Genomic DNA, 13,435 nt, shown 5'->3' on the forward strand with positions numbered 1-13,435 from the left:
CTCTGTATCTGCGTGGGTTTCCTCCGAGTGCTCTGGTTTCCTCCCACAGTCTAAAAACACACGCTGGTAGGTGGATTGGCTAAAAGTGTCCCTATGTGTGAGTGAATGTCACCCTGTGAAGGACCGGCGCCCCCTCCAGGGTGTGTTCCCACATTGCACCCAGTGATTGCGGGTAGGCTCCGGACTCATGACGACCCTGAACTGGATAAGTGCTGGATAATGAATGGTGTCGGTGTTTGAGATCCAGCGATAATCATCCAACATCAGAATCTGATCTCATTCATGTTTATGTGACTGAATGCGATCAAATCTCACCTATGGCTCGAGCTACATGTCGAGCACTGTTAATATTCTTCACCTCTGTCCTCACTCCCAGCGGCTCTCCGACTCGATGCACAGAAACATTTGCATCAACTCTCAGCTGACCCTCTAGAGAGAGAGAGAGAGAGAGAGAGAGAGAGATTGTAAATAAAGCTGAAATCAATGATTTTTTTTCAGGCATCCAGTATTCTGTAAAACTGTGTGCGCCTCTGTGCATAAATTTGAATGTGAATGGTTTGATTTGCATGAAGCAGGTGAATAATGCAGTGTCTCGATGAAAAGCTCTCACTGCTGCGTTCGGAGCCAAATAAACAATTTGCAGAGTTCTGCTCCGGGGCCTTTAGATTAAACTGGAACACTGGTGTTTTTCATTAAAGAGGAAACACTGTTCTCTTGGCCCCTGACACGCTGAGACGAGACAAAGGAGAAACCAATCATTTTTTTCTCTTAAAGACCCTGACATGATCCATTTGTGAACAAACGAATATCACAGCTGCAATTCACACACAGCTGCTGTTACACATCTGGATCTAATAAGTCAGTATCTACTGTCAGTTCTTTGAAGGAATACTCCAAGTTAAATAAACCCTTGTAGGTCCACCATCTTGGATTACACTACCATAATATTAATAGACTACTTAAAACTGCTGAATGGATGGTCCACCACCAAATAGTATGTGAAATGTGTGGGTCATGTGGTGCGTCATGTGGTTTTAACTTGTGAGTATTACAGTGTATTAGCGTGTATTACATGGAGCATAACTAACCGGACATGTTTCCATCGCAGGTTCCTAGCGTCTGAAGGATCAGCTGCAGTTCTCTTACTGCAGCAGCAGCTTCATCACCACTGCTCATATCAGCCTCCATCACCAACTCCATCAGACCCACACCTGCAGCACAGGTAAAGGGAGACCAAGAGTGAATTTGTTTTCATTCTTGAGTGATACTGACATTATTTCTAAGCATTTCAATCACTGATTTGGCAAAAGCTGACCATTACAACAACAACAATAGTACAATAAAGCAGTTTGCTCTGTACCTGCCCTGTTCAGGTCAACAAGAGTCTGTCTTTGCAGGTCATCGTGAAGACTCTTCCCACTGTCCTGCTCCAGCTGGATCTGTCTCAACCTTACACATCTGCTCAACATCTGGCTCCTCTTCCTCCCTCCTAAATAACTGTAGGTGAGTGAGCCATTCACAGCAATGGGCAATCTCTGCTGAGTGATTTGATAACCAGCCTGAGAGGGCAAACACACACACACACACACATGTATATTTTATACAATTAAAAGGAGGCATACACACACCAATCAGCCAAAACATGACCTGTGTGTTTACTCATCAGCTCCACTGAACATATCTGTGCCTTTGTAGTAATACAGTTGTTGACTGTAATCTAGGTGTTGTTCTGCATACTCTTTAAGCCCCCTTTCACCCTGTTCTTCAGTGTAAAGTGCAAAGTTTTTTTGGGTGGTGGATCATACTCAGTGATGCAGTGACACTGACGTGGTGGTGGTGTGTTAGTGTGTGTTGTGCTGGTGTGAGTGGATCAGACACAGCAGTGCTGCTGGAGTTTTTAAACCCCTCAATGTCACTTCTGGACTGAGAATAGTCCACCGACCAAAAACATCCAGCCGACTGTGTCCTCTGATTATTGATAACAGACTGAGTGATAACACAAGGAAGAAACAGGTGAGCTAGTGTCCCTGAGTTTTCAATAAAGTGGATCAACAAGGTAGGAGTGTCTAACGAAGTGGACAGTGATTGGACACGGTGTTTAAAAACTCCAGCAGTACTGCTGTGTCTGTGCCACTTGTACCAGCACAAACACACACTTACACAACGCTCCCACACCTGTGTCCATTCCATCCATCCATCCATCTGTAACCCTTATCCAGTTCAGGGTCGCGGTGGGTCCAGCCTACCTGGAATCATTGGGCGCAAGGCAGGAATACACCCTGGAGGGGGCGCCAGTCCTTCACAGGACGACACACACACTCACAAACTCACTTTTGAGTCATCAATACACCTACCAACGTGTGTTTTTGGACGGCGGGAGGAAACCAGAGCAGCTGTTTTACAATTAAGATAAAAGTTTAAAAAATTGGAGATCTACTGTTTTTCTTTTCTAGCAGTGATGATTTGCAGCTGAAACCCAAATGGATTAATATCAGCCAAAGAGTGAAATATCCAGAACCCAGGGGGTTGTTCTAAATGACGTTTCATGTGGAGTGTAAACTGTATGCTTTGTTCTGTGCAGGATTCTGGCAGTGTGTATAATTTTTGCCTTATTTGGCTGCAGTACAGATATTTATTATTACTGAATGGTTTGGCCTGGTCCCATATACACAAACCGCAAATGATTTTCTCCTTTAAAACTGATAGAGAGCATCCTGAGGGATTCTGGGTATTATTGTTTTCTTTCATCCATGGCTCCTTTTATAAATCCAATTTCTCTAGCTCTCAGTTGAGGTGTTTTTTTTATTTTTTAAGTTCTTGTAATAAATAAATTGATTGGGGGAACACAGATGGTACTGTGCAGTTGTTTTTAGTTTTGTGTCGGCGTGTCAATAACTATGATTAATGATCAGCCATTTCCTCCTTCTTTTTGTGGAAAGAGTTGCCATAGTAACGGCTGTGTTATAGTAATTATGAGAGGTTTTCAGCATGCTTACTTTTGTACTATTATAATTAAGTCCATCTACATTTGCTATCAAATACATTCAAATTCATACATAAATTATACTGAATTCAATTTACACCAGGACTGACAGCTGGGCTTAGAAATCAAATTACAGTTTTACCATTGTTTGTTTGGCATAATTTTGAATATTAATGTTATATTTTAAGCTACATTTCTGCATAAGGTTTTAGGCGCTCCTCATCAACTTAATCCTTCAATATCTTACAGATTAACCTTTTATATTCCAGTGAACTTTTTGAGAAAGGCACAGCATAAATGGAGTTAAAGGACAAACAAACAAATAACCTGCCCATTAACTTTAATTATAATTATTCAGATACTGGAATGGACACAAGCGGCACGGTGGTGCAGCAGGTAGTGTCACACAGCTCCAGGGACCTGGAGGTTGTGGGTTCGATTCACACTCCTGGTGTGAATCGAACTGTGTGGGTGACTGTCTGTGAGGAGTGTGGTGTGTTCTCCCTGTGTCCGCATGGGTTTCCTCCAGGTGACTGTCTGTGAGAAGTGTGGTGTGTTCTCCCTGTGTCCGCATGGGTTTCCTCCGGGTGACTGTCTGTGAGGAGTGTGGTGTGTTCTCCCTGTGTCTGTGTGGGTTTCCTCCGGGTGACTGTCTGTGAGGAGTGTGGAGTGTTCTCCCTGTGTCCGCATGGGTTTCCTCCGGGTGACTGTCTGTGAGGAGTGTGGAGTGTTCTCCCTGTGTCCGCATGGGTTTCCTCCGGGTGACTGTCTGTGAGGAGTGTGGAGTGTTCTCCCTGTGTCCGCATGGGTTTCCTCCGGGTGACTGTCTGTGAGGAGTGTGGAGTGTTCTCCCTGTGTCCGCATGGGTTTCCTCCGGGTGACTGTCTGTGAGGAGTGTGGAGTGTTCTCCCTGTGTCCGCATGGGTTTCCTCCGGGTGACTGTCTGTGAGGAGTGTGGAGTGTTCTCCCTGTGTCCGCATGGGTTTCCTCCGGGTGCTCTGGATTGGTGACTCAAAAGTGTCCGTAGGTGTGAGTGAATGTGTGCGTGTTGCCCTGTGAAGGATTGGCGCCCCCTCAAGGGTGTATTCCCGCCTTGCGCCCAATTATTCCAGGTAGGCTCTGGATCCACCGCGACCCTGAACTGGATAAGGGTTACAGATAATGAATGAATGAATGTAAAACAGTCTGCTGTGCGTGGGGCTTCACGTGTGAGTCAATTCCATGGGGAAATGATGTCCCCAGGTTAAACTATGGGAAGAAAGCAAGCTGGCAATGGATTAATAGCTATATCCCACTCTGAAAGTTCCTATGTTCATCAAATTCTTAAACATATGACCTGTTTTTGGCCTCTACATTTACAGTGCAACAGATGATGCCAGAAAACTATTTATTAATTTCTCATCATCCAGCCACATATTGGTAGAAGGTTTAGTGAATAATTACTCACTAGACTTCAGCTTGGTAGGGTGGATTATTGATTTTATTTTGACAAACACGTCTCTGTTACTGGCTCTCCACAAGGTTGTGTTTTATCTCCCCTTCTGTTTATTTTATATACGAATGACCATCTGAGTCTATATGAGGACAGGTATATTTCGAATTATTCATACGACTCACTCAAAGTTAGTCTTCTTAACGGTAACAAAGACAGTCATGGCCCAATAGCCGATGAGTTCATGCCGCCGTGAGAGGATTCATTCTTTAACCTTAATATTGATAAATCTCAAGATGGTGATTGATTTCTGGCGACAGAATAAGGACAGCCATTCTACAACAGTTAATGAGACGACAGCAGAAAGAGTAAATAGCAACAAGTATCTTGCTACACCAACTATTAGGAAGTTGTGTTTTGATCAAAACATAACTAAGGTCTTAAACAGTTGCTTTTTTAAGGAAAGTAATATTCTTATCAAGTCGTTTTTTACATTTTTTATTTATTAGACGGCTTGGAAACCTGAGCGTTAAGAATTTTCCCAGCTAAAGCTAGCATTCAGTTTATGGGATGCCAACAAGTGCCTTTATTACATCTATTTCTGAAACACAACTGAAACAAAACATTCATTCATTATCTGTAAGCGCTTATCCAATTCAGGGTTGCGGTCGGTCCAGAGCCTACCTGGAATCATTGGGCGCAAGGTGGGAATACACCCTGGAGGGGGCGTCAGTCCTTCACAGGGCAACACACACACACACACACACATTCACTCACACACTCACACCTACGGACACTTTTGAGTCGCCAATCCACCTACCAACGTGTGTTTTTGGACTGTGGGAGGAAACCGGAGCACCCGGAGGAAACCCACGCGGACACAGGGAGAACACACCAACTCCTCACAGACAGTCACCCGGAGGAAACCCACACAGACACAGGGAGAACACACCACACTCCTCATAGACAATCACCCGGAGGAAACCCACGCGGACACAGGGAGAACACACCACACTCCTCATAGACAATCACCCGGAGGAAACCCACACAGACACAGGGAGAACACACCACACTCCTCACAGACAGTCACCCGGAGGAAACCCACACAGACACAGGGAGAACACACCAACTCCCGGAGGAAACCCACGCGGACACGGGGAGAACACACCACACTCCTCACAAACAGTCACCCGGAGGAAACCCACGCAGACACAGGGAGAACACACCACACTCCTCATAGACAATCACCCGGAGGAAACCCACGCAGACACAGGGAGAACACACCACACTCCTCATAGACAATCACCCGGAGGAAACCCACACAGACACAGGGAGAACACACCACACTCCTCACAGACAGTCACCCGGAGCGGGAATCGAACCCACAACCTCCAGGTCCCCGGAGCTGTGTGACTGCAACACTACCTGCTGCGCCACCGTTGAAACAAAACAAAAATGCTGAAATAATTATTACATCATAAGATCACCCTCTTTATTCGAAGTTTAATCTTCTTCTATCGTGCTCTCGCTACAGACTTCAAAAACACACTGTAATAGATTTAAAACCTCATTCATCCCCAGGAACTATTGAATGGAATGTGGCAAATCAATTTTCTCCTTGAGAACTAAACAGGTTTGGGACATGTGATGATCTGGACATGCATTTCGCATGATATTAATTAATTAATTTGAATGCTTTCATCATTTGTTAGCTACATTAACCTTGTAGATCCAGTACAAATGTAAAGTCGCAAACTTCAGACACTGAACATGACTTGGCTGATTGACTCTGTTTGGTCTACGAAGGGAAACTGTGTAAAAAATTATTTTTTTTGGTCCTTAATTCTGACAGTGATGCCAGCTGCAGCTTTGCTGAGGGTTTTGTGTCGGAACTGAAGCAGAACTTTTTCTACCAGCTCTAATAACACGGCTCAGCGCTCGAGCTGCTAATCCACACGGCTAATTACTGTGTTCTTCAGCCCCGTGGACACGGTTCAGGAATGCAGTTCTGATTCCAAACCACTGCTGGGATGAAAACCAATCAGTCAAGGGCCTGTTGGCACTGGAGGATTGGGCAAAAACTCAGATTTTTTTTTTTTATTTTAGACACACACTCATTGCAACAGCGTTTTTACACTCATTTTCACTTTTTTATACAAAGTCGCCAGCACAGCAGTGGATCTCTCCGCTTTGTATCCTCACTGCCTCTCTGAGAAACGAGACCAGCGTGAAATCTTTACATTCCTTTTTCTCCTGGACACGCAGCAAAGATGAATGCCATCATGAGCTACCAGCAGGAAATGTAGAAATCACATTATTCTTGTTGTACAACAGTTTGTGCTCAGTACCTTTACGCAGCCCTGTTACGTGAAGGGCATAAACGTAAAACACACCTGGCAAAGTCGTTTGATGAAGTGTCAGCCTCAGTATCACACTGAGCTGCAATGCTGTTGTGTTAGTGGCTGATGGAAATAATGCAGTGAAGCGTCCTCTATGTCAAAGATGGCTCATTTACATGAGTTTTAAACTCCAGTTACACAAGACTATGAAAGAAACTTTAGCTGCGTGTAAGGGTATAAAATGTATAATAACATTATAAATGAGAGACTTGAATAACTCACAGGCATGTCTGCGTAAAAATAGTGCTTCCTGTCGAAAAGGGACTTCTTATTTATGGTGCAGTTTAAAGCCAGACCAGTTATAATCGCAGCTTCAACACACCTTCTGTTCAGTACCTGAGAAAACAAACACTTCATCACCACTGTAACATTTTATTAATATCTAATATCAGACAAGAATTTAATTCAACTCTCTTTCAGTGTGAAAGGTTTATCAAACCTACAGCCTTTCCTGTCATTTTGTATACATTCCAGTGTTATAATTTCAGTATAATTCCACAATTATTTACTTATCCATCCATCCATTATCTGTAACCGCTTATCCAATTTAGGGTCCAGAGCCTACCTGGAATCATCGGGCGCAAGGCGGGAATACACCCTGGAGGGGGCGCCAGTCCTTCACAGGGCAACACAGACACACACACATTCACTCACACACTCACACCTACGGACACTTTTGAGTCGCCAATCCACCTGCAACTTGTGTTTTTGGACTGTGGGAGGAAACCGGAGCACCCGAAGGAAACCCACGCGGACACGGGGAGAACACACCACACTCCTCACAGACAGTCACCCGGAGCGGGAATCGAACCCACAACCTCCAGGCCCCGGGAGCTGTGTGACTGCGACTCTACCTGCTGCGCCACTGTGCCGCCCATTATTTACTTATATTATTTACAAAACTCATTACATTAAAACATAAGGGAAGATAAGAAGTGACAATTATGTGAAATTCTATCGTTTATCCTTTCAAACACAGTTCATTCATTCATTCATTCATTATCTGTAAAGCCTACCTAGAATCATTGGGCGCAAGGTGGGAATACACCCTGGAGGGGGCGTCAGTCCTTCACAGGGCAACACACACTCACACATTCACTCACACACTCACACCTACGGACACTTTTCGACCTACCAACGTGTGTTTTTGGACTGTGGGAGGACACACCAATACACCAACTCACAACTGTCTGTGAGGAGTGTGGTGTGTTCTCCCTGTGTCTGCGTGGGTTTCCTCTGGGTGACTGTCTGTGAGGAGTGTGGTGTGTTCTCTCTGTGTCTGCGTGGGTTTCCTCCGGGTGACTGTCTGTGAGGAGTGTGGTGTGTTCTCCCTGTGTCTGCGTGGGTTTCCTTCGGGTGACTGTCTGTGAGGAGTGTGGTGTGTTCTCTCTGTGTCTGCGTGGGTTTCCTCCGGGTGACTGTCTGTGAGGAGTGTGGTGTGTTCTCTCTGTGTCTGCGTGGGTTTCCTCCGGGTGACTGTCTGTGAGGAGTGTGGTGTGTTCTCTCTGTGTCTGCATGGGTTTCCTCCAGGTGACTGTCTGTGAGGAGTGTGGTGTGTTCTCCCTGTGTCTGCGTGGGTTTCCTCCGGGTGACTGTCTGTGAGGAGTGTGGTGTGTTCTCCCTGTGTCTGCGTGGGTTTCCTCCGGGTGACTGTCTGTGAGGAGTGTGGTGTGCTCTCTCTGTGTCCCGCCTTGCGCCCAATGATTCCAGGTAGGCTCTGGACACACAGCGACCCTGAACTGGATAGGCAGTTACAGATAATGAATGAATGAAGGAGTATAATGCACACATGTGTAACGTTAAAAGGAGATTGGACTAAAGGCTTAATAATCAGTTTTCAGTTAAGTTCATGTTAACATCCAGTCTATCTACATAACTGCTTTTGTAGGTGATGGGAAGCAAGGCAGGTCACTGAAAGTCACTGAAACACATCCTGTACGTTGTAGATCAGTAGAACCCACCGGTAAAGTTCCTGGTAATGAAGCGTCTAGAAAAGCCACAGATGAGTTTGGCGGGCTGCAGAAGGCCACACGTGCACTTGAGAATATTTTGGAGTCTGCACGAATCTGTGCGTGAACCTCCAGCCCCACAACCCCGCGCAGCTCTGCAGAAACGCTGTTTTTTATTAAACAAACAAAACAGTTCATTATTAATAATTAATTTCCACATTTAAAGTTGTGTAAAGTTACATGTAAAGCCCTGTGAAGGTGGTAGAGGGTTTGTTTGTCTAGGAAATATCTTCTAAACCTCGAGTTTTAGGTGTTTATTCAGTGATCCTAGGGACATATTCACAAAAAAATATGTAAGATAAAATTAGTCTTGTTGTGTAAGACATCACTTTAACACATGAATATTTCAAATAAATCAGTGATTGATTAAATAAAAGGGAGACAAATCACAGATAGATGTTTTTAGAATTACGGTTTAAGAAACAAGACCCCTCACAAACTGACATCTAAAATAAGAATGAAGATCTTCATTAATCACGCTTTGGTCAGTAACAGCACGTACTGTCAAATATTTAAATGTATCTAATTATAAGGGTTTGTTTTGTGAGTTTTCTCCAGCACATGAAATATAGAATCTATATTACAAAATGTTATATTACTTACCTCTTTATGTAAGAATTATTCCTAAATTAACTGCAGCATAAGAATTAATTTGTCATTTTTAACAGAATATTTTACAGTGGAATAATATGACATACACAAATCAAACATCATTTTTATTGTCATAATTCAAGATAATGCTTAATCTAAGGAGTAAAGATGGGTGAGGCAGGCTATATTTACCCAAGTAATTTCATGTAAATGTGCAGTATTCACAGATCAGCCGTAACATAAAGCCACCCCTTTGTTTCTACAGTCTCTACTCCATTCGCTCAGCTCCACTGATCATACAGGAGCACTTTGTAGTTCTACAGTCACAGGCTGCATTCTCTCCTGTGCATCTTTTTCTCTGTCATCCTGTTCTTTAATGGTCAGGACCCCCAAAGGACCACAACAGAGCAGTTTTATTTGGGGTCTCAGAGCACTGCAGTGACACTGACGTAGTGGTGTACTGCTGGAGTTGGCTCTAATGTCATGGTGGATAGGTGTACAGTGTAAAATTAATTAATCAATTAAAATTACAGATTAAAATTAGTTAATTAATCTGATCTTCTATATATTAACAATCACACAAAAATATATGTCATATAAATGTTCTTTACTGATTTCAGCGCCATTCGTACAGTTTTAAAATTAGACCGCTTTTGTTTCTAGTCTTTCTCGTGCCATTTTGACCCTCTCTGAGGTTTAGTGGATCATTAAAGCTGTTTCTTACCTTTTATTCTGTGTTTTCTGTTGGAGTTGGCACACTGATTTGGACGTGTGAATTCTCTTAATCGAGCCATTGCACCGATTAACACTAAATATGCGTTTAAATCTCACAACTTTATAGAAATCCTGCATTAACGTGATATTTCCCGCAGAGGACGCAGCCATTGCTGTTTACAAAGCAGTGCAGTATGGGAAATGTAGTCTTTAAGCATTAAGCAAGCATACGATTAAAACCGAGGAAACCACATTTCCCATAATGCCACTGTGCCGTCCTGTCACTTCTTATTGTGACGCGCTGTTTCGTCATTTGCAGTCGCACATGGCGGGAGATTTTACGCGCGAGCTCTGAAGCGGCGTGTTTGATCGTCGCTGGTTTTTTTAAATAAAACAAGGCGTAAAATATCACTGCAGATTCGCCGCGGTTCTTTGTTCTCTGTGACGCAGTTCTGTTGTGGCGGGAGACTGCACGCGCGAGCTCCGACTCTTGCTGTAAGTTTGTTTTTAAAACGTTTTTAATAATCGGGGCACAGTTGCGATAGCGTGTCGTTTTTCTATTTAAGGCATTCACTCAGTCGCTTTGTAATGACGGATCAAGCAAATATGAATCAAGTGCTGAAATTGTTTATTTTGAATTTATTTGTTTTAACCTTATCATAATAACAAAGATGCAGCGTTAGCAAGCCACGTGTGCATTTCCCGTCTGCTGGCTAATGTCTTTAACTCAGGTTTGTTTTAACTCATTATGGCTGTGACGGGGTGTCGGTGATAAAAGTCTGTTTTTTTTAATGTTTTCTGTTGTATCAAATAAATGCCAGCCTTTTTTAAACGGACTATTTCCTGATTAACCTAAGGATGTAAAACCTAGTTTGCAACATTTGATTTAAATAAAGTAGTAAGTTCATAAAAATGATTGGGCATTTTCTTAAATCGTCACCCAGTAAACAAGGAACGTCCCTGAACGTTCAAAATAGGTCTAAAAGTAGTCTGTCCGTCAAGGACATATTTTAAACGTCAATGGACGTCCAAAATACGTCTAATAGTCGTCTTTTCAATGTCTGTGTTTGGACGTCTTTTCAACTTTCATTTTCAACCTTAAGAGAACGTTGATTGGACGGCAGTCATTACGTCATTTCAACGTTGAATCAACGGCTAAATGTTTACTGGGATAGCAGTTTATAATCATACTGTATCACTTACTCCTCCCTGCTCTTGTATGTTAAGCTGTGGTTAACGCCTGATTCTTCTTGTCTTCAGTGTCAGTGACTATCACTATGGCGGCGAAACAGAATGGTTGTATGACTAACGGAAAAGACCACTCCTCGACAAGTCCTAAACCCCATGAAGATAAAGGATCAGAGTTCTGTTTCAGCGCTGAGCCGAGTTTAGAGCGGATACGTTCTCTCCAGGCAGAGTTTACGGTGGAGCGCGACTGGAACCGGTTTCATCAGCCACGGAACCTGCTGCTGGCGCTGGTCGGAGAGGTGGGAGAACTCGCAGAACTCTTCCAGTGGCGAGGGGAAGTGTCAGAGGGTCTGCCGGACTGGAGCGACTCTGATCGAGAGAAAGTGGCTCAGGAGCTCAGTGATGTCTGCATTTACCTCGTGGAACTGGCCGAGAAATGCCGTGTTGACCTGCCCCAGGCCGTGCTGCAGAAGATGGAGCTGAACCGCAGAAAATATCCTGCCAGCAAAGTGCACGGATCTGCAAAAAAATACACAGAGTACACAGACTGAGAGTAGCCGAGCTCATCTGGGGCCACAAATCTGCAGAGTCTCCACAGTTCTCTCAAAGCTGCTCTGTGGAAAAAAAGAAACCATTGCCGTTAACATGCTTTAAATTCTTACTTTTAGTCACATTGCATTTAGAGTGGACCCCTTTCATTCATCCACTGCCATTTATTTTACAGGGGACTTTACTGATTGGTCTAAGCTGGACACCCAAGACTTGTCAGTCATCAAATTTACTCCCAAACCCTTAGTCATTTTATTTTAAATGGATCCCGAGTGCCTTTCTACAGTCGTTTTACTCACTCCCTCAGTAAGAGCTCCATGGCTCCCTCGGAGCAGCTGCTGAATGTTAAATTCTTTGAGTTTTATATATATACTTTATTTTGGATGGAGCTTTAAAGCCCTTTGACCATGATAACTCAATCTCCAACACTCTCACTTTCGTTTACCCACATTTAACTTTGAAGTTCTATGTTTAATTTGGTTTTCCACACCGTTAATTAGTGCAAGTCCTTGTGCTTCAGCATCTGTCCATTTCACACAGGATTGACGTTCTTTGCATCATGAAGAATTGATGGAGACCGCTTTAAATGACTCTATATAGCACCTTTTAGAAAAGGGTTCTATACGGCACCAAAATAATGGTTCCCCTTTTGCTACGATGTTAAGCTTGTTACAATAGAGGAACCATTTTTGGTGCCTTATAGAACCCATTTCTAAAAGGTGCTGTATAGAGCCATCTTCATGAATGTGAAGAACACGTTCATGATGCAAAGAACATGAAACATTTAAGTGTTCAGGGTTCTGTATCGAACCATTTCCTCTACGCTGTTGGTGTTGTCCTTTCTTGTAAATAACTGACTGTGTTTGTAGAAAAACACAGCCCTAAGCTCGGATTTTAAATGTTCAAACTGAATATAACGAGCTGAAACACGTTGAACTGATCCAGTTTAAAAGGCTGTTACATGCTCTGTTTTAAATAGAACCGAAACAATGGTTAAATCTTATTATTTTATTAACCTCGCCTTTCATTTCCTCCAAAAAGTTCAGTTTACCCTGGTTGGTCTTTCAACATTGGACACCAAATGTAACATTCTCTACCAATAAACGTGTGGTTCTTTACAGTGCACTAACTGTCTGCATGAGTTTCTTTACACATTCAGGTTCATGCTTTGATAGGACTTTTATATTTCTGTGAAAACCTTTAAGCAACACACGACAAACTAAAAATGATGGCAGCCTCATGATGTCTAAAATAAAACTATTAGTAAACTACATTTTGCTCCCTTTCTTGCAGTGGATGTGGCCCTATGGGAAGATATGGCGTTAAATACAAACCAACTAATATTTCTGTGAGATGACTGTGGGTGTGAGCAGTCTGTGACATGGCTGTATTTTACAGGGTTCATCAGTTCACCACAAAAAGAGGAACAAGGTTGGGAACTTTATGAACTAATCTAATGGTTCAGGTCTCTTTTTGGACAGTCCTGACTTTAGGGCTAAGCTAACAGAAAACTAGCTTTAGGACATTCTTGTGAATTTAAAATTCATACACAAATTAATACTTCTACAGT

General features: G+C 43.1%; 2 protein-coding genes across 2 annotated transcripts in view; one reads left to right on the forward strand and one right to left on the reverse strand.

Moving 5' to 3' along the window:
• Window positions 1-10,299, reverse strand: part of gatb (glutamyl-tRNA(Gln) amidotransferase, subunit B) — a 17,305-nt gene extending 7,006 nt beyond the window's left edge. Inside the window, exons 1-6 of the mRNA XM_066660678.1 lie at window positions 10,139-10,299; window positions 8,776-8,929; window positions 7,037-7,150; window positions 1,361-1,559; window positions 1,089-1,211; window positions 316-429 (exon numbers count right to left, since the gene is read on the reverse strand). Coding sequence (XP_066516775.1) covers window positions 316-429; window positions 1,089-1,211; window positions 1,361-1,559; window positions 7,037-7,150; window positions 8,776-8,929; window positions 10,139-10,299 — 865 coding nt within the window. The remainder of the gene's footprint in view (window positions 1-315; window positions 430-1,088; window positions 1,212-1,360; window positions 1,560-7,036; window positions 7,151-8,775; window positions 8,930-10,138) is intronic.
• A 157-nt stretch (window positions 10,300-10,456) lies between these two features.
• dctpp1 (dCTP pyrophosphatase 1) lies at window positions 10,457-13,054 on the forward strand. The gene is made up of 2 exons (XM_066660637.1): window positions 10,457-10,623; window positions 11,389-13,054. The coding sequence occupies exon 2, from the start codon at window positions 11,406-11,408 to the stop codon at window positions 11,865-11,867; it is 462 nt and encodes a 153-aa protein (XP_066516734.1). The 5' UTR covers window positions 10,457-10,623; window positions 11,389-11,405; the 3' UTR covers window positions 11,868-13,054.
• The last annotated feature ends 381 nt before the right edge of the window (window positions 13,055-13,435 follow it).

Source organism: Hoplias malabaricus, chromosome 2, assembly GCF_029633855.1.
Source record: "Hoplias malabaricus isolate fHopMal1 chromosome 2, fHopMal1.hap1, whole genome shotgun sequence".
Taxonomy (NCBI): domain Eukaryota; kingdom Metazoa; phylum Chordata; class Actinopteri; order Characiformes; family Erythrinidae; genus Hoplias; species Hoplias malabaricus.